Source organism: Drosophila subobscura, chromosome E (genome assembly GCF_008121235.1).
Source record: "Drosophila subobscura isolate 14011-0131.10 chromosome E, UCBerk_Dsub_1.0, whole genome shotgun sequence".
In the NCBI taxonomy this organism is placed as follows: Eukaryota; Metazoa; Arthropoda; class Insecta; order Diptera; family Drosophilidae; genus Drosophila; species Drosophila subobscura.
Genome location: NC_048531.1, coordinates 16893145 through 16915743, shown reverse-complemented (window position 1 = coordinate 16915743; position 22599 = coordinate 16893145). Strand labels below are relative to the sequence as shown.

The window sequence follows — 22599 nt, the reverse complement described above, 5'->3', positions numbered from 1 at the left end:
TCTGGTCTCAAGTATCTCCGCGTTCGCATTTTTTGTATTTTTTGGTGCGCTTTGTCTCTGTCACCCTCTCTCTCTCTCTCTCTACCGCTCGCTCTGTGTCCGATCAGATCCGATCCACTCTATAAGTAATGACACAATCAGCTCACACGACACAGCACGCACTCGCTGGCGCTCACTCCCCCTCCTTGGAGGCCCTGGCAAAAAGCAATTATTATAAAAACAAAAAATAAAGCAATCAAAATATAAAAATAAGGAAAAAAAATAGAAAAAAAAGACGTGCCTACAATTTATGTGTGCATGCAGTCAAATGAGTAATCGACTGCAGCGGTGAGACAAGCGCAGCAACAAAGCCGCAACATTTATTGAAAATTAAGTTAAAAAATAAAAATAAAAACAAAAACCAAGCAGCAAGCAGCAACGGGCTCCAAAGGCAACAAGTAATAAGTGCAAAAATAATCAGCACATACACAGAGAAACACACACACACACACACACACAGAGAGCCAGAGAGCGGATACGAGCAGATCGGGGGAAAAATATGTCTAACTGAGAAATAAATTGTACATTGGCGGCAGTGGAAAACAAGAAAATCCAGGTGCAATAAAAATCGAATTAGAGGCCATAGCAAAAAAATGAGAAAAAGATAAAGACACAAGTATAATCCATAGGAAAATTAATGTGCTAAGCGGGAGGCAATGATACACTTTCTGACGGGGGAAGAAGTCCGCACTGTACCCCAAATGGTAGCTAGAAAACGAATCCATATCGTGGCATAACTGTGGAAATGTTTACGTACACTTGTGTAAATCCATTTACGACTAAGTTAACCTACCCTTTGCATACACTAACCAGAAGCATTAGCAGGAGAGCTTGGCTTGACTTGTCTAAAGATATATTATAGCTAATTATGAGGGGACTGAGTGGCGCACGGACCCATTGACTACGCAGCCGTACCGGGCTGTATTTTGGGGCCAAGGCGGCAGCACTTGAAAGCTGCCAACCCGCTGTGTGAGTCATAGGCGTCTAATGAGCCACAGTCTGCTGGCTGCCGGCTGCCGGCTGGCTGTTCGGGACAAGCCTTTTAGCCGGTGAAAGTACGGGGTGTGCTCCACCAACACCACCACCACCAGCACTCGTTTTGTGCTCTAATTTAGTCTTACTAATTATACGCTGATCGCAAATTGTACTCCTTCGGTACTCCTTTTTATTGCTGCTGCTGCTGCTGGTGGCATGCCACGCATGCGCAATGAACTGTGGCAATCAGTCAGAAGGAGGAGGAGGACGGGCGGGCGGAGGCCGCTGCCTCTACGTGCGTGCCAAGCGGATTTGATTTGCCTGTTCAGCTGTGCTCGTGGGTGTGTGCGAGTGTGCCTGAGTGAGTGCGTGAGTGAGTGTTTGAGTATGGACTCACATCTGCAGTGTCATCATCAACATCATCATCATCACGATCATGGCGTTTTGCCCACAACCGGTTTCTGCATTTTGCTTTAAATGTTGCAAATATTTAAGCGGGATTATCCATGCTACGACGCAGCCAGCTCTGGGCCAGTGTCCCGTCTCGTCCCGTACCGTCACGTCCCATGGCCTGGATCTTGTTACCAATGTTCTTCGTTGGCCCTGGTTAGCGTACTCGTACTCCCCAGCTGTGTTGCATGTAAATCGTTTGTAATTAGTTGAAAGTCTTGACGCGTATGTGCAACAGCAACAGCAGCCACAACAGCGGGCAGAAGGCAGGCAACAGGCAGAAAGATTTTAAAGAGGAGCAGACAATAATTGCTTATTAAATGAATGTTCTGTGCAGATATTTTTATGACTAACCACGTGAGTGCTAAATTGACTGCAAATGAGCCAAAAGATGGCCCATTGCCGGGCCAACACACGAGGGGAAACGTCACGGCATGGAGACGCCCAGCGAGAGGGTAATTTAAATGGTCAGCAAATTGATAAATTACCAGATCTCCCGTGATGGGCAGCAACATAAGTGCAAGAATCTTTATAATATTACTTTTGATATTGTTTGATCCTTTGGCAAGTCCCATAATAACATGAAATATTCGTGTGGCACCCGGCAGCCATTCTCTTTTGTTTTTTGTTTGTTTTTTGTCTCCACTCGAAAAGTATTCCCAGAAGCCAAGACAAGACCTAAATTCCTTGGCAGACATTTCGTTGATATTAATTCAAAATTAATTGCAAATAAATTACCAAGCAATTTGTGTGTCGAGATGGCAAGGGAGAGGGAGAGAGAGAGGCAGAGAGGAGAGCGGCGAGTGTGGCTTGTGGGGCCAGCTGCATGCAACATTGAAATTGTCGGTTTGTTTTGTGTGCTGCGCTGTGCCGTGCTGTGCTGTGTGTGTTTAAGTATAAATTAATTGTATCGCCGAGTAAGTTCGACTTATGCACGTTCACGTAATGCCAATAATCATCTGGGACTGGCTCTAACTGCCTCACTTCCACCTTCCCCCTGCCCGTTTTATTCGCCTTAATTTCATTTCATTTACGCAAAAGACAGCAAATGGCAAATTGCCTTCGTATTAATTATGGTGGCATTAAAAAATTATTAACAACATGAACGAACGGGTTGTTGCAGTTGCAGTGTCCGGCTCTGGCGGCCTTTTGGGGTTGCAGCTTTTAAATATCGCAAATTAAAGGAAATTTTCTATTGCGTGATAATCGACAGCGGCAACATGGCACCATCTGTTGCCCACTTCTACGTACGATTATTTCACCCACTAAACAAGTATATTATGACAAGCCAATAATTGGCAGACATTATTCATAATTTGCACGGCGCTCGGCCAACGACCAACGACCGCCGCCATTTGTAGCTATCACTTTCAATCTGCATCTGAATCATTTATCTATTCGCTCATATAATATTTAACCAACGGTGGGGGTAGGGTATGCCACATACTCGCATGAATCACAGTGCAACACCTAAGCGGTGGCCCACTGACAGGCCTCTTGACCTTTCCTTAGTCATATGCCACATGGTTTCCTTCCCACCAGAAAAGGTTCCTGCCACATCTGCACTGACCTTACAGAACATCGATGGATACCACACGATGGGCATCGCATTGAGGGGGGTTGCGGCTTGCCGATGAGTTAATAATTAGCGAAACGCGATTTGGGCCAGCTCTGGTCTCGATGGGAGAGAAAATCCATGCCCACCGGCCATGTGGACTGCAGCAGGACTGCAGCTGGAGTTGCAGTTTGGCATTAAAATAAATGTAATATAGCCAAGCGCTGAGCCGGTTGGCCCAAAGCCTGAGACTGAGCTTGAGCCTGAGCCTGAGCCAGAGACAGAGACTCAGACTGAGCCTGAACTTGGCTGCCGAGTCTCTCATAATTTGCGAAAAGAGACGAAGTCGCCTGGCCAAGTTGCAGCTGAAGTCGTCGTCGGAATCGGAGTGGCTGCAACTGAGGCACAGACTGAGACTGAGACTGCGACTGCGACTGAGACTGAGGCTGTGTGGCTGCCTCCGCTTGGCTTCAATTAAACGTGTCTGTGTGTGTGGCTGCAATAGTTAAGGCCAAAAATAGCATTTAAACTCATTAATTTAACGCGTGATTATGACCATGTTTGTAAGCGCGCTCACTCGTACCGCACTCCGGCTATGAGGAGTTCGTGGCTTCGTTTCTGCCTTGCTGCTGCCTGCCTGCCTCGTACCGCCTGCTGCCTCCTGCTGCCTGCCGCCTGCCGCTGGCTGAAAGTGGAGTTCGAGTTTGAGTTCGAGTATGAAAAACGTTGCCAAAAGGCATAATATTTGTTGCTTTTATTATTGGTGCCTCTTTGCTGTTATTGCTGTTGTTTTTGGCGTTTATGTTGCGCTTCTTTTGCAAAACGTACGGCCAGGCAGGCAAGCCAGGCCCCCGAGAGGGGCACATGATGGTCGGAACGGGGGCCGGTTCGGTGTTTTGGGTTTTGGCCATCGCATTGTTGATGTTTTATGCATCAGCGGGACAATTCGGTTTACACTGCACACAACCAAATGCATAGATTATGGGATATCATTTCAGATGTTCCATTTTTCCATCATTTAATGGTGAAATTATATCGTGAATGCTTATCGGTGGATACAAAAACTATTCGCACTTTGTTTAATCTTTAAGCGAATTTCTCTCAGTGCATTTGTTTGAGTGCGTCACAAATTAAATGCACAGGAAAAACCCACCTCAGGGGCGAGAGGGAAGAAGGAAAACGAAAAAAGCATAAAAAAGAGATGCCACAATTGCGATAATTTTTCTATTTGTTAGCATTGCGTTTTGGCCCCAAAAGAAATTGGCCATGAGGCAGAGACCGACATACCTTTATGGCTTAAAGCGAGCGAGAGAGAGCATTAATTTTTTTATGTGCTCATTGTGGGGCCAAGTCCAAGTCGAAGACCAAGTCATAGAGGAACTCCAGCTCTAGCTTTGGCTCTGGGTCTGGCTGTAGCTCTGTCTCTGGCTATGTCTCTGAGTCAGTTGTTTATTTAGCCAAGCCATGCAAAGGAGGCTACACGGTACTGTGGTGCGAGGGTCCAGGGTCCAAGAGGGTCAGACTGGAGCTCTCCTCCACTCGATAATTGCAATGAAATTGCATTCTACTTCCATTTAGCCAAAGGCGCTAATTCATTTATTATGAGCTCCATGGGGAGAGCAGGAGCAGGCTGAGAGGGAGGGCCAGACCAAGGCAGGAGAATGAAGTATGTGGCCAGGCCAGACCCACTCCACAGATGCAGGCAGGGAAAATGCTCAAGAAAAATGCATAATTTTCCACTCTTTTGCGTTGGGTGTGGCACAAATAATAAAAAAAAAGAATAGAAATAAAAATAACAATGGCAGGAACAAGTTTTCAGGCCGATTTTGTTTGCTTAATGAGTTCAAGAGAGTGGGAGGAAGGTAACCTGATATTGTGGCGAGAGGAAAGTACGTAGAAAACTGCAGAAAAAATGAATAAATAGTTGGAATTGATGGAGAGCAGCTTGAGCATGGCATAAATGGAAAGACTCGGAGTTAATTTTCTATGTGAGAAGGCAGACGGAGTAGAGTAAGGAGTAGAAGACAGCTTTGAATTTGTCAAGGATCCCCCAGATACTCATTTGGCAGCGTATACCATCAAAAATGACGACGAAAATAGTTGGAGAAAAGCGTCGACCAATGTCTAAAGAGAGTAATTAGTCTTGTGACTAATTGCAACTAATGTGCATGTGGGTGGGTGGGCTTTGGGTTGTATTGTGACAAACCGACACATACGAGCACATCCAGCGAGTGGAGGGGGGGGAGGCCAAAGGACTTTTCAATAGTTTGTTTGTGTCATCGTTAGTGGCCTTTTGTGGCGCCGCTGTTGTTGTTGCTGCTGCATTATTGGCAGTGCCAATTAAGTGAAATTTATGTGCTTCAATAAATTATGAGTGCCGCAGCTGACAGATGCTATAGAGTACACAGAACACATAGAAAAAGAAGAGCACAAAAAAAGCTAAAACAAAAAATGGTTCGTGGGGGGGGGAGAACGAACGCCGTGGCAAAACTTTTGGCCAAAAAGAACAACAGAACGGGTAAAAGTGGCTTTTAGTTGGTGGGTAAGCGCGACACATGTCGCTAAGGTAAAATAGTTATTAGTAAATATATTCAGCACTATATTTGCATAGATATACCCCGCCCCCAAACACACACACCCATACAAACACACGACCTAAAACACACCACACATACGCGGCAAGGGCCAGGCCAGGCCACCGCGTTGACGTTGCCCGAAAACGGGTTGATATCCGAACCAAACTGAACTGAACCGTAGTTGACTGCAATAATTATTCAAGCGCCAAACACTAAGGGCAACGGCACCATCCATAGACACTGCCACCAGCAGGTGCAGGTGCAGGTGCAGGGAGCGACATCATCCTCAGTGACAGCAGCAATGGCAGCAGCGTGGCCAACAGCCAAACACACACTGTCAATCGGGGCTATTGGGATATTGGGATAGATGGCTATTGTTGCGCCCAACTTAACCTGTTTTAGTAATTAATTTGGGTATTGTACGTTTTAATTAGTTTAAGAGAGACAACAGCAGCAGACCGACCTGCGCTGCGGCAGCCAATGGAGAAATGTACTTTGGTGTCTCCAAAGAGAATACATTTATCCCGCCATTGAGTCGCTTAATCAACAGTTCAGCTAGTTTTTGGCTAAATGGAAGCTTTGTTTAAGTTTCCTTGTCGTTCCTTGGGGTAGAGTGACTTTTAATCGATTCGCAGGCTTGCTGCAATTCGTGCCACAACTAATCCCAGCCCCCTTGGGGCACACCCCCAACATTAGACGCTATATTTACAGCTAATTATATCTACGCTCCAGACTCGGACCATCGTCCTTTGCTGTCGACTCGCTCTGGACAGTGCCTTTGGGCGCGTCTAAAGCATATTTCTCTGTCTGGCTAAATACATTTTTAATTATGATTTTGCGTTAATAATTATGACCTAAGCTAACGGCAGCAACAAAACGAGTTGTTGCTTGTTGCAAGTTGTTTGTTGTTGCGTTTGCTGTTGTTGTGGTTGTTGCTGTTCTTCTGTTGCAAGTTGTAATGGCCTACGATACCCAGCGGAGTCGGAGTCGGAGTCGTCGAATGGTTTAAATTAATAATTACGCGAAAAGGCAAAAGGCGCAGGCCACAAGGCTCCGTCTCAGGCGCCTTTCGGACTGGCTCTGTCCTCGGCGCTTTCGGGCCCCCAAGTTTGCATGCAAGTGAAAATAATTAATGCACTTAATGTGTAATTATTTCAATTAAACGACATGTATTCCTGTACAGTGCCCACCGATGCGGGGTCCTGCCGTTCTCTTTCGCATAATTGGGTGGGGGGGCAGTGTGGCAGGAACAGAATTAAGTTCAGACTAATTGGCTTTCTGCCTGCCCCATCATTGATAGGCTCTATATGAGATGGGATCGCGATATGCATACGTACGGTGGTGGTAGGGGCACATCAATCTGCAGATCAGCATTCGAATGAAAAAACTGAACTGAAAATGGAAATGGGTTGTGTGCGGGAGCTGAGGGAGGGAGAAACCAGTTCCACTCTCCTTGGCCTGACTTAATTATGAAAGTGTCGTGCGAGTGTCATTGCCGTAAATTGTATTCTGTCGATCTGGCCTAATCACGCCATATAAACTGGCGTGAACTGGCAATTGGTTTATGGCCCAATACTGCCCGGCACTTAACCAAGCCGCAACATGTCGTCCAGTGTTAATGGTGTGTACTTATTGGTCGCTGTTTGTTTCTTAATTCCGAATGGATGCAAATTTTACTTATGAATTATTGATGTATGAATGTCACATACTCGTATGCCCATGTGTATGTATGTACATTCCCCAGTCGCATTATTGATGGCCAAATACATAGTTAACTGTTGCAACAGTTTCCCCGTTTCCCCGTTTCACCGTTTCCTCTTTTCTTCTTAATTTCGGTTTTTTTTGTTGCCCCCTGCAATTATAGTGCGATTAGAAAGTTTTCGTCCGCTCGCTTATTGATATTTCTCTGGCACATTTCATGGCTACATGGCTTTGGTGTGCGGGAGGGATGGAGAGAGAGTGGGGCACAATTATTTATTGCAGCCATTTGGCGCCTCTCTTGCTCGCTCTCTCTCTCTTCTCTTTGCATGTGCCTGTCTGCCTCTCTTTCTCTTGAAATCCATGGCTGAGCTTAACAGGCGAACAGCAAGGGCAGCAGCAGACTTTCCTGGAAGATAATTGTGAATGTGGAACCCCTAAGAACAGAAAACAGCCTCAAGCAGAGAGCTGGACATTTCTTTGGTGTTTGTTTGCCTTGTGGCCCCAGAAAGAGCGTAGGAGAGAATGAGAGTTTGCAAAGCAGAGAGAGAGAGAGAAGTGAGTAAGAGAGAATTTAAGAGATGTTTTAGCAAGAGATGGTCAAGAATTTAAGCAGCTTAAGAAACATCGAGATATAAAAATATTAAATTACATTTAATTTGAAATCTGTTCTGGCACCGCTCTGCCACATGCTCGTATAATCATATTTACTCAGCTCCCTGAAAGTACCACAACTATGCTGGCTAGTGTTTGGACGTACAATTTGATTATTTCATGTCCGGCAGCTATTTTAGATTTGATTTTCCATGCACATTTTCAGTTCTTGCTCGTTGTGTTTGTGTTCTTTTTTTGCATTTGCTTTATCCCTGCGAGAGTGTTTTTCACATTTTAATTTAAATTAGTGGACGGGGAGGGGGCAAGGGGGGTGCCATGCCAGGGCTACTCAGGGCTGATGACTGTGGATGTGGATGTTGATGGGAATGGGGATGGGTGTGACGCTGTCTGACAAGCGTTATGCCTGTTATGCTCGTAACTCGTTCAGACTCTGGACGAGCTTAACGCGCTGATGTATGCTAATGAGCCGGCATTGTACCCTCTGCTGACTCAACTGCTGGACAGGAGTAGGAGTTAGGAACAGAAGCGGGAGTAGCAACAGAAGAAGCTAGAGCTGTCGCTGTCGCTGCTGCTGCTGCTCCAGGGCTGGGGTGTTTCCATAAATATGCATAATGCAATTAACAGCCAAATGTAATTGCAAGAAATAAGAAAAAAACACACTGGAAAATCATGGAGATGGGAAGAGAGAGCAGAAAGCAATGAGAAGTCGAGCATTAGCAGCTGACAAACCACCCGCATGACAGTACAGTACGGTCCTGTCCTGTCCTGTCCCGGAGTCATGTCACATCACGTCACAGCACAGATGGTGATGCATGACAGTCATGCAAGCTGCTGCTGCTGCGGCTGCTGGTGCTTCTACTTTCGGTTCAGTTCGGCTCGGTGCAGGCCATGGCTTTTGCATACGAGCAATGCCCGACTTTCCCAACCAACCTGTTCCCTCGCGCACATTTTAATTAGGCTATTAAACAATTGCTGGAACGCATGTTAGCCAACCAGTTCTCTGTGTGTTTGTGTGCATGGTAAATGAATGTGTCGCTCCTCTCGCCCAGTTCCGCCTCAAGATCGAATCTCTGCCTGGCGAATCTGTGCCAAATTTCGCATAAACACTGCCAACAATTCAGAGCCGAAATACAAAACTCCGGACAAGAAAACCAAGAGAACCGAATAACCGTTGCGTGCCTAGGCCCAGTCAGCAGCCTGCACTCCACCAGAGGCTTTGTCTCCAGTCTCCTCCAGTGTCTATCTATTTATCTGGGAGTCTGACCGAGGCCTGGTACTACCAGTGCCACTTCGACTGCCACTGCCACTACGACTGACTTTGCCTGGCTGATTGGGCGCGCGTTGTTTTGCATTTCCATTTCCATTTCCATGCCAAAGTCAGTACGGCCGAGTCTGCGTAATAAAATGCATTTTAATTTGGCTAAATGTTCAATTAAATTTAAACATGCGCAGTCTGCTGTTCGCATTTTGTGTGTTTGCTGTCGTTGCGTTGATCTTTTCCGCACTGAAATCGATGGCAAAGTGAATGTACAATCAGACGACCCTCGAACGATGCTCGGAACAGTTTGAATTGGTTTGAATTGTGGGGGTGGAATATGCATATGCTGGGAAATGAGTATTGTAGTAAAATGGCAAACTAAAATGAAGAGATTATCTGTTTATCTGTTTACTTTTAAACCCGCTACTCTCTGATCGTTATGGTTCACGCCATGGACAGACGGAAATTAATAGATATAAAAACAGTAAATGTTTCTGATCTCTCTTACCTTACCGTTTTTGTTGGACGCAATTGCTTCTCCTCTCCCTCACACAGTATAAGTCGACGATTTTTTGTTTACGTACGACGGGAGAATTAACGGAACCGCGACAATTTTCGAAGCAACGATTTACGAATACGAATACGAAAACGCACAGGCACATTCCAAGCACATTTCAATAGGAGCACATATTTTGGGTAGATTAATATAAGGTGAGGCAAAACAGCACTGGAGCTCGTGTGGAAACACTAACGGAGTAGAGTCAGATCACCTAGACCTCACCTCACCATGCAATAAGACACTTCGTACGAGAGAGCGTCGACACGCTCTGCACTCGCTCCTTTCTTATTGCTTTTCTCATCTTCTTCACATTGGTAATGGGAGGGGAACATCTTTTGCGACGCATTTTTTGCACACACAAACACGTACACACATTGCCAGAGATCACTTTTCTGCATAGAATATGTTTATACACATTATGTACATCAAATGTACAATACACTTTTCACTTTCACTTAATGCCACTTTTCACTTATTGCCTCATTCTGCCCCTGCCACTCTGCCTTTGGATTTCCATTTTGACGACGAACACATCCACTCATGATCAGGAACTTTTTCTTGCACATTTTTCACCACTTCACAGCATCACTTCAATTCACAATAACACTTCACCAAAACACTGCACTGCACCACACTGAACCACTACATTACACTGCACCACTGCGCGATAATTTTCCCGTAGGATTTTCCATCCATTTCCCGATTTTCGCGACCCGACACGCGGAGCTGACTTAAAACCGCGCGCTTTGTTCATCCGAAAAATTAAAAGTGAGAGCGGCGCAGATTTGGATGCGTAGGTGGCGTGGTTTCTAGAACATTCCATTCTCTCTTGCTTATGCTCTCTCATTTGTCTTTTGTCTTCTTTCTCTCCTACTCCAAGAGAGTGTGCGTTTGACGCTGGCTAATGCAACGGTGAATGTGATGGGTGCAAGGGGTGAGGAAGCAGTGCAGACGAAAAGGGGAACGATAGCATGGAATGTTCGAGAGACCAATCCACCAACGCATTCAATTGCCGAAAGTGAGAAGGCTTATTTTCTAGAACATTGCATACTCTCCATTGGAAGCACTTCCAAATTGCTCGCTCATTTGACTTTGTCTTTTATGTTGTTCCCTTTCCTACTCCAAGAGAGCGAGCGTTGGTGCGTTTGATGAGTGACCACTTCTTAATGCAACGGTGAATGCCGAGAAGGGGAAGTGCTGTGCTCTTGGGTTTTGTATGTTTTTTGGAGTGGGGAGAGGAGGCAGCGCAAAACGAATATTCTTATGGAAAAGCAAATGGAAAAAAAGAGAGAAGAAACCAAAGCCAGTAATTTGCTCCCGCACTAATGTACATGTTTGTGTGTGTATGTTTGTTTGTACAAGAGCGTGGGAGTCTGAAGATTTAGCTGAGCGGCTGTTTATATGTTTTCTTATCTTGTAATTTTTTATTTCCAGCCATTTCATATGTTGATTAAATAAATCTGTAACTATATTGATAATTTTGATAGTCCGAAAGTTAATGTAATTAAATCCAGCTGCCTTGCCCACCATTATTTAGGGTTTGGTGAAGGTGATCTTTGTCTTGAGATTGGCCTTGCCAGACTTCAGTTCGTTCAGTGCAAGCTGCAGAGCGAGCACCACCAGTGTATGCGATTGCTTCTCCGTTAGCTTGGTGTGCATGCGGTGCTCCCTGGCTCCATCCCCCTTGGAGACAGTTGGCTTATCCGTTGGCAGCTTCTGCATACCCTCTCCCGCTTTGCCGGCGGCAATCGGCACAGCAGGGCGAGGTTGAGTGTTCTGAGAAGCGTCAAGTCCGGTGGATACCTTGCTGCTGGAGTTCATCATGTCAGCTGGAACTTCTATAATTCTGAAGGGTCTGTAGGCTTGAACTGTAGGATCTATGGCCTCTGGCGCTTCGGATTCTCGGCGCAGGAACTCGGTAAAGTCTGTTATGGCATCCGACTGGTGTTCGTTTTCAGTATCAGTCATCTGGTTTGCTTGGTCCCACACGCTCTGCATTTTCTCGAAGAAGATCCGATCGGCCGTCTCAGTGTTCCTTTTCTTGGCTGACATGCAAAACTCTGTGGAAGCATCAATGGCAGTGGCTATGTCTTGGACTTCGTTGAACACTTCTGCGGATTGGTATGTGGTTGTGGGTATGGAGGATGGTTCACGCTGCCACACATTCTGAAGATCATCGAGGTACAGCTGGTTGGCACCCCTTTCCGCTGTTGGTTCCTGGGACTGGAGACCCACTGGCTCATCAACAGGAACTCCCCTCTCGTTGATCCACTGGGGGTGCATTTTAAACTCGGATGCATCAGTGGCTTCCCTGTGGACAGACAAATCGGGTGGCATAGTGCTAGCTGTAAGCTCTTGGGTAGTATTTTCTGCAGCCTTATTCATGCACTCGTCATAGACACTGCGATCGGGCACCCAGGTATTCGCATTGCCTGGTCCTTCCACTTGAGCATTACTTTTGGTTATATACTCCTTGAACAAGGCTTCTATTTCGGATGCTGCGATGCTCTTTGTGTCCTGAATTGATTCCAAGAATTGCGCAAATCCCGCCAAATCGTTTGACTCAGTGCTGTCCCACACCTCTGGGCTCTCATCCCCTGCCAACTGACTCGTTTCTGCTTTGCCTTCCTCTGTGGCCTGCTCCTGCACTGCTTTATCGGCCACCGATTGCTCTGCATTGCCATCCGCTGCCAACGGACACTCTGCATCGTAGCTGTTCCAGCTCTCATGGAACCAGCCAGCATCGGAGACGGGGCAGCCGGCAATGATGTCGTCCACTGCACGACTAATGCACAGATCGTAATCATTTGTGGTTTCCGCTGCACTCGCCGCGTCCTTGTCCTCACAGGACTCCCTGCTAGTGCTCCGACGGATGTCGTGATAATCTTTTCGCGGCTGAAACGTAATCGCTGCTGCAGCGCTCGTGTCGCCAGCGCGTAAAGTCTTCACACTAACAGAGTCCTCTGCTGGATTGTACTCTTCAGCCGCCTCGACTTCGTCCTGCTGGAACAGCTGATCGAGCATCTGCTCCTTGGATGTGGACTCCGCAGTGCCAATCGCACGGTACTCACACTGCGATGGCGTCTTCTTCACGAGACACGCCTGACTGAAGCGTCGTTGCGGCTCCAGCGTCGCCTCGGACTTGTTGGCCAGGCAGTGCGTCACACAGCGATTGACCATTCGCGCACACATCAACATCGTGGGCGGACGAGAGATCATGGTGCCGGCAGAAATGAATTATAAATTTTGTATTTTGTAAGAGAAAAATTTCGATAAATGTTCAAACTTGTTTGCTGGATAATGGACTGACTAAAGTCTATGCCCAGGCAGGAACAAAACACACCAGTCAGAGGTTGCTACGTTGAAAGTCAAGTAAGGGATTTCTCTTGCCTCAATGATTGTTTATTGAACTTATTTTGCTTGCCACGTGGGCTCTGAAAGGACCACAGCGGACCGATGTACCCATCTGCTGGCAGTGGACATCACTTTGAGCATCTTAAAAGTGTTTCTCCAGCGGTTTCTGAACTAATTTTAATTGGAATGAAAAGACACTGCCTGCCCACCCAATTTCTATATGTAAGCCAGTTGTTTCTTCTCTTGAATGGCAATATTTTATTGTTTAATAGTTTGGTTAGCAGCCGTGAAGAGCCTTCAGCCTTTCTTCAGCTACAACTCAGTCACAACACCATTTTCCGTGCGGTGGCGTTGTGTGCAAGCTGCAGCTGTAGGTGGCGAAAGGTGGTTCCAGGACTGCTTCTGTCCGGTTAAATTTAGAAACAATTACGATACAATTTGAAGCGATCAATGGCCAGTGGTTGTGGCTGACTCTTGTCAGCAGAGCCCAGTCCCAGGGCGTAGCGTATGCCCATGAGCAAAGAGGGGGACATCTGAGCGGACTTCTGGCCCGGATAGGGAATCTTTGTGGTGCGCGAGGCTTCCAATTGCTGAGACATCAGCAGAGGCTGCGGCTTGGCTGCCACTGGCACTGTCACTGGCAGCTTCTTCTCCCCCTGCGACTGCAGCAGGCTGTAGATGCTGTTGGGCTGCTTCTCCATCGCTGAACGCTGGCAGCCAGCCATCGATGAGGTCCACTGCGAGGTAAAGTCGTACTTCATCGCCTTCGGCTGCTGGGATGCGGCGTAACGCTTCAAGTAGCCAAAATCCTCAGCGGCCTTCTGCTGCGGATCCAACAACGGTCCAGTGAGCCGCGCCTTGTGCTGCATCAGATGGCTCTGGCCCTTGGAGTGGTGTACGAGAAATTTGGTCAAGCGCCCGGCACAAATGGAGGCCAAAATTGTTGTTCCTGCCATGATAAATTTCAATTTTTCTCGCAGTCGAATGTGAAAACTAGAAACGAATTATTGTGTGTGTTATGTGTGAGGCAGAACGAGTTTGATTCTGAACTGCTTATGGGGAGTGTGAAACAAAAGTCAGAGCCTCGGTGATCTCTCAGATCTCAAAACTTTAATCTTTATTTAATCAAAAGGCTGACACAAATTCTGTCTTCTAAAGCCCGTAAAGGAAGCAATTTCTTCAACTTCCTTTGGTTGGCGGAACTTGGCACAAGAAAACGGTTTGCAGACAGCGGCAATGCTCGATCCTGTGCAGGCAGCAGGACTTCATCAGGTGCCCAGCTGAACACTCCAGCGAGCTGCGCTGCTGCGGCCAGGGGCTTTGGCTGTGCCACTTGTTGCTGGTCTGATGCAGAGCGGTGCGCAGATTTTGGCACTTAGTCTCCAGCTCACGGTACTCGTCCAACAGCTGCTCGTGTGGCAGTTGGTAACGAAACGCAGTCTTGGGCTGGCACTTGGGCTTCACGGGTGCAACAGGCAACCGCGATGTGCAGCGAGCTCCTCCGCAGACCAAACGAAGCGCTAAAAGCGGACTAAACCGCTTGACCTGCATGGCGTCGGAGGGGACTCTCTTTTGGTGTTAGAACTTCCAACAAACTTTGAAATTTAGAAGGAGATTTCGATTGATGGAGATCTCGAAACAGAGTGCTAGATGCTGCTGGATTTTGGAGGGTTCTAACACAAAATTCAAAGCACATTTTGTGGCTCTGTAAGTGTTCTTTATTTGGCGGATGAGCGGATCCTTTCTAATATTTCCTGTGACGATAGTACTCCCAGACGGAGCACATGGACGGTCGCTCCAGGCACTTGCACTCGGTGGGTGGAGCCTCCGGCAGCGGATCTATCAAGCACTCCGAGAAGCTCGGATACTTGGTCAAGCGCTTGCGGCACTGGCCAGGTTTCCGTGTGCCCACCTTGCACCTCGTCGAGCTGTAGACCTCCTTGCAGTAGGGCATCGTTATCTTCGGACAGGGCCCGCCCATCGACTTGGTGCAGCCCATCAGATTCAGTTTGGGCGCACCCGCATTGCAGGGCACCATTTTGCAGACGGTCCTGGACTTGGGCTGCTTGCGCTTGCGCCGCTTGAACTTCAGCGGCATGTAATAACACTTGGCCTTGCGCTTGCGCCGCTTCACCACACACTCGACCCAGGTGCGTTGATACTTGCGCTTCAGCTTGTCCCCCGGCCGGTAGTACTTTAGATCCGTGGCTGGATAATCCAGCGCACACGGGTCCGCCAGGCATTTCTTGCGCTCCGTGATGAAGGAGCCAACACTGAACTCCGGATCGGTGCGGCACTTGAACTCGGTGCGCCGCAGCGACTGCCAGCAGGCATCGGGCATTCGCGTGGTATCCGGCGCCTTCATTCTCTTCAGGTCCTTGCGCACCTTCAGTACGGGGTAGCTGTCCACACAGTCCTCGCACGAGTCGCCGCCATACAGCGTGTCCATGGACCGCGTGGCGCCCACCGCGGGGTACAGCAGGCTCTGGCTCGGCTTGCACAGCACCTGCAGCACCGATGGCGCCTTCCTCAGGCCACTCTTGAGCAGAAACATCATCGTCAACTGCCACGGACCGACTTAGAATTTATTTTAAAATATTTATTTATTGTTTCAAATTTTGTTTGAATCGAAAAAGTTTTTGCAGACAATTTTTGGACGTTTTCTCGAAAATTTTTGAATGCCGGAAAAGAATTTGTATTTTGTTTCTGTCCGGACGCGTCCGGTTAGAGGCAGCGGCCGACTGATACTGGAACCGAAATTTGTTCAAGCTTCCAAGCCACATTGCTCTTGATGGCAAGGCCTGATGTGCCTTTGGAATTGTTTAAAACATTTTGAGGAACGTTTTTGAGAAAAAGATCGAAGAATAGTCGGGGAGAATTTTGTAATATCTTTTGGGAAAAGTTTTTAATGGAAAGGCCTGCTCAATGGCAACGAAGCGGCATCGAAGAGGAAAGAGAAAAGATGTGCCAAAGTCCTCATCAAAAGTTCAGCTTGGATCACTAATTGTTGTGGCTATAAATCTATCAAAATATAAGCTCTATAAAATGAAAAAATCCTAACAAAAATGCTGCTCTCTCAGTAATTGTTTTGGAGATGAATACAAACTCTATTAAAACTCCAAAAACCGAACAAAAATTCTGCTTTGTTGCCGTAAAATATGGCATTATTGGATGTAAAAATAAACTCTGTAATTATTTGTTAAATGTAGTTTATTTTATTGTAATTCAACGCATAGTTAAAGCTTGTTGTAGTCCTTTCCTAGCGGCTCCCTCTGCGCGACTCGGCCCACTCAGCTCTGCGTGTTTGGCTTCTGTGGCGCTTGTTGGCTTTTGGCTGCTCCTTGGGGTCCTCGTGGGGCTCTTCCTCTACGTCATACTCTGGCCAAGTGCGTTCATAGACACGCTCCCGATAGCAGACAGGCCTGTAGTGTATCTCATCGTATCGCGCTGCACGGCTTGCTTTTTGGGCCTGGGTCGCCTTCTCAGACTGGCACCGCAGCATCTTAATCCTTTGGTTCACCAACCCAGGCTGGTCTGACATCCGCCTTCCGACCCTGTCCAAGCCTACAGCGCTGGCTCCGGAAGCCGCGTTAACTGCCACGAATTTGGCCCTAATTGCTGCCCAAGAGGCATGCATTTTGTCTCGATTTCTGATTTAAAATTTCGATACTAAAATGTGAAAATTTGTTTAGAATTGAGCTAGAAAAAATAGTCCAAACGGTGCCGAAATGGATTTACGTATGAACAAATTACATACAGAATTTATGGGGGTACGGAAAATGTGTAGAGTCCCGGACTGCTAGATTTGTTTATAACAAAATCGAACTTAAAACCAATCTGACATGCTAATAAATGCAGAAATAGAAGAGAACTAAGCACTTTATTATTTCGACGTAATCTCTGGCAAATAATAAGCTTTAAAAATCAAAATCTATCATTTTCTTGAGGTTTCTTTTTCTTTATTATTACTTTAAAAATGCAGGAAAACTCGAAAGAAAATTATGTTCCCTATCTTTACATGTGTAATTATGTGTATAATTACACAACTTAGGCATCGTTTGGGTTATTGTTCATATAAATCTTTGGCTAAATTTGGCTGAGCAAAAACGTATGCCAAAAGTTAATTGTGCTGGGCCAAAGTTTATTATTGTGAAATTTAATTCATTATTCAATGAAACGCCGCGAGGACCATCAACATTTTCTTATCCTTTAAGGCCATTTTCAGGAGCCCCGCCTGCCATTGCTCGCTATGCAGCCAGTCACTTGTGCGCAGCATCGCGGGCAATGGCACTACGGGAGCCTCTTCCAGCGGATTGGATTGTTGCTTTTGTAGCTCCTTCGTTACCGCCAACTGCTGCAGCTTCTCCTTGTAGCCCGCACCCGGCATGTGGCGCTGTAGCAGTGCAATGTTGTAGAGGCGCTGCCTGCACTGGTTGGGTTGCAGCTTGGGCTGCAGTCTGAGCATCGACTTGAGCATTTTGTTGTGGGCCGAAAATGTATTCAGAATTTTGCTGCTGATTGTGATTTTCAATTTTGACAGAGTTTTCCAAGTTCCGGGACTACGGGAGAGTCACTTTTCCAGGTGAAATGGGTTCGAGAGAGTCAATTGATCAGCGGAAAGTCAACCGTCCAACTGCCAGCAATCGCAATCCTTCTTGGGATTGCCCTGGGTTTTGGCTGGTTCCGGGACGTAGTTTCCAGCACTCTTTGGCAGCAGACGGCGGCATGCAAGAGGCGTCCAGACAGCGTCCAGACAGCGTCCAGCGCCAGCAGTTTCCTACTCAAATGCAACATTTGTTGCTTATCCCATTCCCACCTCTACTAAATGCCAAATCAATGAAGCTGAGTGGTCATTTATTTCAGCAAAAGTTCAAAAGGAAAGTCTCAGCATCTCAATCGCAGTCTCAAGTCCCCGCTCAATGGATGGCCTCGGCTTAGGGCTCGCCGCACTTCTTGACCGGCCCACGGCCCAGGGACAGGCGATGCCTGAGTGCAGCCCAAGTCTCGCACATGGCTGGGTTCTCGAGGCACTTGCACTCGGTGGGCGGTGGCTGGAGCAGTTCGTCCTTTTTGCACTCGGAGAAGCTGGGGTATGGCGCGCGACGCTTCTTGCAGTCGGACAGCCCCTTGAAGGCGGACTTGCAGTTGGGCGGCACACGGGCCGGCTTGCAGCAGGGCATCGTTATGCGTCGGCACTTGTCATCGGCGGACTTGGGCAGGCACTCCATGGGATTCAGCATGGCTGGGCCACCGTCCTTGAGGTTCACCTTGCGCTTGCGGCGGCAGGGCTTCGGGCGGATCATCGTCTGGTGGAGGCAGACCTTTCGCGGCTTCACCACCATGCGGGGGCACTCGTTCCAGGTCACCTGATACCTGCGCTTCTCCTTGTCCGATATCCGATAGTACTTGACGTCGTAGCGCACGGGCAGTTCGCAGACAACCGGCGGACAGCCATCCATATGCCACATGGACTTGAACGGCGCCTTCGGCTTGGGCAGATCCTTTGGCGCCTCCTTCTTCTTGGGCGTCTCGCCACAGGGCTTGCGCAGCGATGGCGGGCCACAGCGAGTCTCCCCCGGCGTGTCCACACACACGTCCGGCTTGCAGTCGTCATCCCCGAAGCTGCGCGCGGGCAGACGCAGCGGCGTGGCACGTTGCACGCACCTGGCCAACTGCTGCGTTCTGTGCCTCAAAAGTCGGAACATTTTGGAACGTCTTTTTTTGAATTTTGTTGTGTTTCCACAGCCGAAAGGATCGAGAAATTTAAACTGAATTTGTATCCCAAAATGAACCGAAATTTTTGGTGTATGTCCAGGCCGAGAGCGGGTTTGAGACTGACTAAAGGGCAGGGTCAGGGACAAGCTCTGGGACCGGACTGACAACTCAATGACTACTTGGAATTGTTGAATATTTGAGGGCCAGAAAGGAACATTTTTTGGGCCACAGAGCAGGCCTGGACAGGGGCTTTAACCAGACTTGGGGCTGGGTATAGAAATTTCAGTCTAGCTTGGGATTTCATTGCTGGGACATCGATTTCGGTTTGGGTTGAGCCTTTTTTCGGAACTTTAGGTACAAAATTTATCGAAATTAAATTTGGAAATCAACTTACAAAATGTCTCTGTGGCGCTGTGCGGCTGGCAGCACCCAGGCACAAAATTGGTGCAAATGTTTTGGCATCTTGAGGAGCCCGCAACGCCCCTACGCCAAGGACACGCGGCCGACACCCAAGTGCTCCGATGCGGATGATGGATGCAATAAAATCCGAGACTGCGACAACACAAACTTCGTGAAGAGCGACAAGAAGGCGAAGGACAAGTTTCAGTTTCATCACTTGATCAAGATGCCAGACGAGTGCTGCATCAACGAGTGCATTGACTCGTTTCCGCGCTTCGACGAGTGCCTGTACAAGGAGTCGGACAAGCGGAAGCGCAAGTACCAAGTCACCTGGGTGGAGTGTCCGCCCCTGCAGATCAAGCCGAAGAAGATCTGCTGCTTTGAGGGCGGCAAGCGTCCGCCTGTGGCGCGGCGCAAGCGCAAGGTGAAGGACGCGTGCGTCGAGGACAAGCCCTGCCCCACCGAGGGCGCCTGCCCCAAGATAGCGAGTCCCGGCTGCAAGCCGGTCCGGGATCCCGCGCGCTGTCAAATTGTGCGCGTGAAAACGGACTGCGTGAAGGTGAAGGCGCCGTATCCGGCGTACTCCGAGTGCCGGCGACCCAAGCCCCGCCGCAGGCCCAGAGTCGAGTGCAATTGCCGGGACACTCCGCCCATGTGCTTGGTCTATGAAGTGCAGGCGAAGCTGGAGCGGCAGGGCAGGACGCCGGGCGATTGTCCGCCCAAACGGAAGTGAGATCGAAGCGATGCCAGCCAATGTTGCCCCAACTAAATATATAAAATAAAAGTAAAACCAAATATATATTTATTTGTTTGAAATGCTCAGCGATCTTCGAAGCGCTCCTCCAACCAACTCTGCGGACTCCCAGCGTATAAATTTGTAACTTTCTGCCCGCGCAGCCCACTTAGCCATGTAGATTCGCAGAAACATATTCCCGTGTACCTATCCATGGATGAGTATGCAAAGTGGAGGCTGACGGCACTGCGTGCCATATTACAGTCGCTTTATAGCAAATTACCAATTCAGATTGTGTGTAGAGGAGCGTACACACAAATCAGTTATACTCTTGCCAGTCGCATCCATCAGCATATTCCAGCAGGCCGTCACATTTATTCGGGTTCGAGTTCGAGTTTGATGTACCTCTTCCCCTACTCCCCCCCTGACTGCATAATCAAAAGGGAAGCAACAGGGAAGGGGTAGACTGAAGACAATCGAAATGAGACAAAGCTGAAGCTGGATCGTTGCTTTCAGCTGCAGACATAATTGATGGATGGCTGGCTGGATGGATGGCTGGATGGCTGGGATCGCGGCGCTGAGGATCGACTGGCTGTGCCTGACAAAAATGTTCTGCAGCGAGATGGCTGGCCCAGGCCTGAGCTCAGCCTAAATAATGATGTCGCATTATTTATGCCGCTGCTGATTTGCATAGGCAAATGCAGAAGAAGCTGAAGCAGAGGAAGGAATCGGTAGAAGGAGAGTGCCGCCTGCCTGCCTGCCTGCCTGCCTGCGGGCAATGTGTGCGCTTTCTTTAATAAATGTTTAATTTATAATTGATTTTCTCCGCACACCCCAAACCCAACCCAAACTCCAAGCCCAAACCCAACGACATGTGGGGTGGCTCTGCGCCTTGGCTAAACCTCAAAAGTTCTAAAACCCAACCCAATAGCGGTGCGAGGGGCAGTGGGAAGTAAAGTTGAACCGCAAAAGGATTTTGCCCGCGCACGAAAACACTTAATTAATTCGCATAGACAGACAGAGAGACAGGCAGACAGACAGACGGACGGACAGAAGGGTGGGTTGCACGCCCAGCTAGTTGGTCAGACACACACACGGACACACACACACACACACACATGGAGAATAATTAGAAATTAGAATGGAAAATGCTATGCCAGCCAAGTTGACGATAACAACGCCCTAGAAATGCCCACACACACACTCCCCCCAAGTGAACTTCCTTGCAGCACAAACCCCTTGAACACGCAGAGAGCGAGAGCTGGGATCGAGAGCGAGACGGGTCAAAGGAGCATATTTAAAATGTAGCAATACGTACAGCAACATGATTTAAGCTATGGATATCCTGCGTCCCCTTGGATGACTGTGGCCCAAGACGGCAACCCGAAGCGAAGTGGTTGGGATTTGCAGCTGGAGATGGCACTGCTGCTGATTACCGACTATCGATTAGTCGGTGGTAAACTGCAAGGAGACTGCAAAGGGAGTAAAGAAAGTGCAGGGGATAATCTATTTTCATTCGACGAACCTTAAGCAATATTTATAAGATGCCGAGAGACTTTTACCATCTCTAAGTAGATCCGCGAGCGGGCGGCTTATGGCAGCAGCTTAATTTGCTGCTAATATCCGTTTACGTCTTTAGTTGCAACACACACACAGCCTTTGGTGTGTGTCCAATTTAAATTTCCACATTTTTGGCCGCGCCAAGAAAAACGCCAAAGATGCGGAGCCAAATGAGAGCTCGAAACGGGGCCGGACCGGGCCAGCCGCTTGAACTAATTTTCTCGAAGGGATTTTTGGGCTTTGGGGGGGGCGGAGGCATCGAATCGGCTCCAGTGGCATGGCTGGGGTAGCCGGATTAAAGCCCAGCAAGTGGACACAGACAAGGGCCAAGTGGTAGTGCCCGTGCCCGTGCCTGTGCCTGTGGCTGGGTCCAAGGATAAGGGATGGCTGCTGCTGCGCCGCTTACTGTTGCTCTGCTTGGCCAAATTATATTATGACTTGTTTAAAATTCAAATTTGGAAACACTAAAATCATGTTTTCGATGTCTGGCCACCCACAGGCCCGCTCCTGCCCAGCCCAGCCCCCTCCCTGTTCGAGGATAGTTTTACGGCAAGGGTTTAAGTAGCACACGCGGCTGACAGGCAGGCAGGGGGAGTGGGTGTGGGTGTGGGTGTGCGGCTCTGGTCAGAGCGGGGGGTGGCTCTCTGTGTCTCTGCTAAGGATTTGCCGCTGCCTTCAACTGGCAACTTTTGCTGTCTGTCCGTCTGCTTGCCTCTTCTTCGTGCCTCTTGCGTCCATGGCCTCGTCCTCGTCCTCGGTCTCGGTCTCGGTCCCAGCTCAAGGCAATGTCCTTTGGTCGTGTACCCCTAGCTGGTGTACAAGTCTGTGTGTGTGTGTGTGTGTGCGTGTGTGTTGCCAAAACATAGTTTCTAGTTGCCACATAAATTTTGCATGGCCACCACACCCCGCACGCCCCCCACGACCCCATTGCTGTTGTCCCCTTGGCAAAATTTGCTTTTAAACAATTTTAATGATTTCATTAGTGGAAGGCACAACGCAGCAGATTAATGAGCAAAATTTCAAATGGATTTTCCATTAAAACGGAAGAGCAAAATAATTGAATGTGGGCAGAGTCCTTTTCGGCTGCAAAGAGAATATTTTCGATCTCAAAAT

General features: G+C 48.2%; 5 protein-coding genes across 11 annotated transcripts in view; 2 read left to right on the top strand and 3 right to left on the bottom strand.

The window, feature by feature from the left end:
- Positions 1–22599, top strand: part of LOC117892686 (AF4/FMR2 family member lilli) — a 64703-nt gene that overhangs the window by 22389 nt on the left and 19715 nt on the right. The window lies entirely within an intron of this gene.
- On the bottom strand, positions 11153–13021 carry LOC117892688. Its single transcript, XM_034799099.1, has 2 exons — positions 11940–13021; positions 11153–11690 (listed from the first exon to the last, which is right to left on the bottom strand). Exons 1-2 carry the CDS (start codon positions 12942–12944, stop codon positions 11259–11261), a joined length of 1437 nt encoding a protein of 478 aa, XP_034654990.1. The 5' UTR covers positions 12945–13021; the 3' UTR covers positions 11153–11258.
- On the bottom strand, positions 14775–15676 carry LOC117892689. Its single transcript, XM_034799100.1, has one exon. The coding sequence runs from the start codon at positions 15634–15636 to the stop codon at positions 14824–14826; it is 813 nt and encodes a 270-aa protein (XP_034654991.1). The 5' UTR covers positions 15637–15676; the 3' UTR covers positions 14775–14823.
- On the bottom strand, positions 17917–18869 carry LOC117892690. Its single transcript, XM_034799101.1, has one exon. It carries the CDS (start codon positions 18782–18784, stop codon positions 18014–18016), a length of 771 nt encoding a protein of 256 aa, XP_034654992.1. The 5' UTR covers positions 18785–18869; the 3' UTR covers positions 17917–18013.
- On the top strand, positions 19102–19992 carry LOC117892691. The gene has a single exon (XM_034799102.1). It carries the CDS (start codon positions 19192–19194, stop codon positions 19924–19926), a length of 735 nt encoding a protein of 244 aa, XP_034654993.1. The 5' UTR covers positions 19102–19191; the 3' UTR covers positions 19927–19992.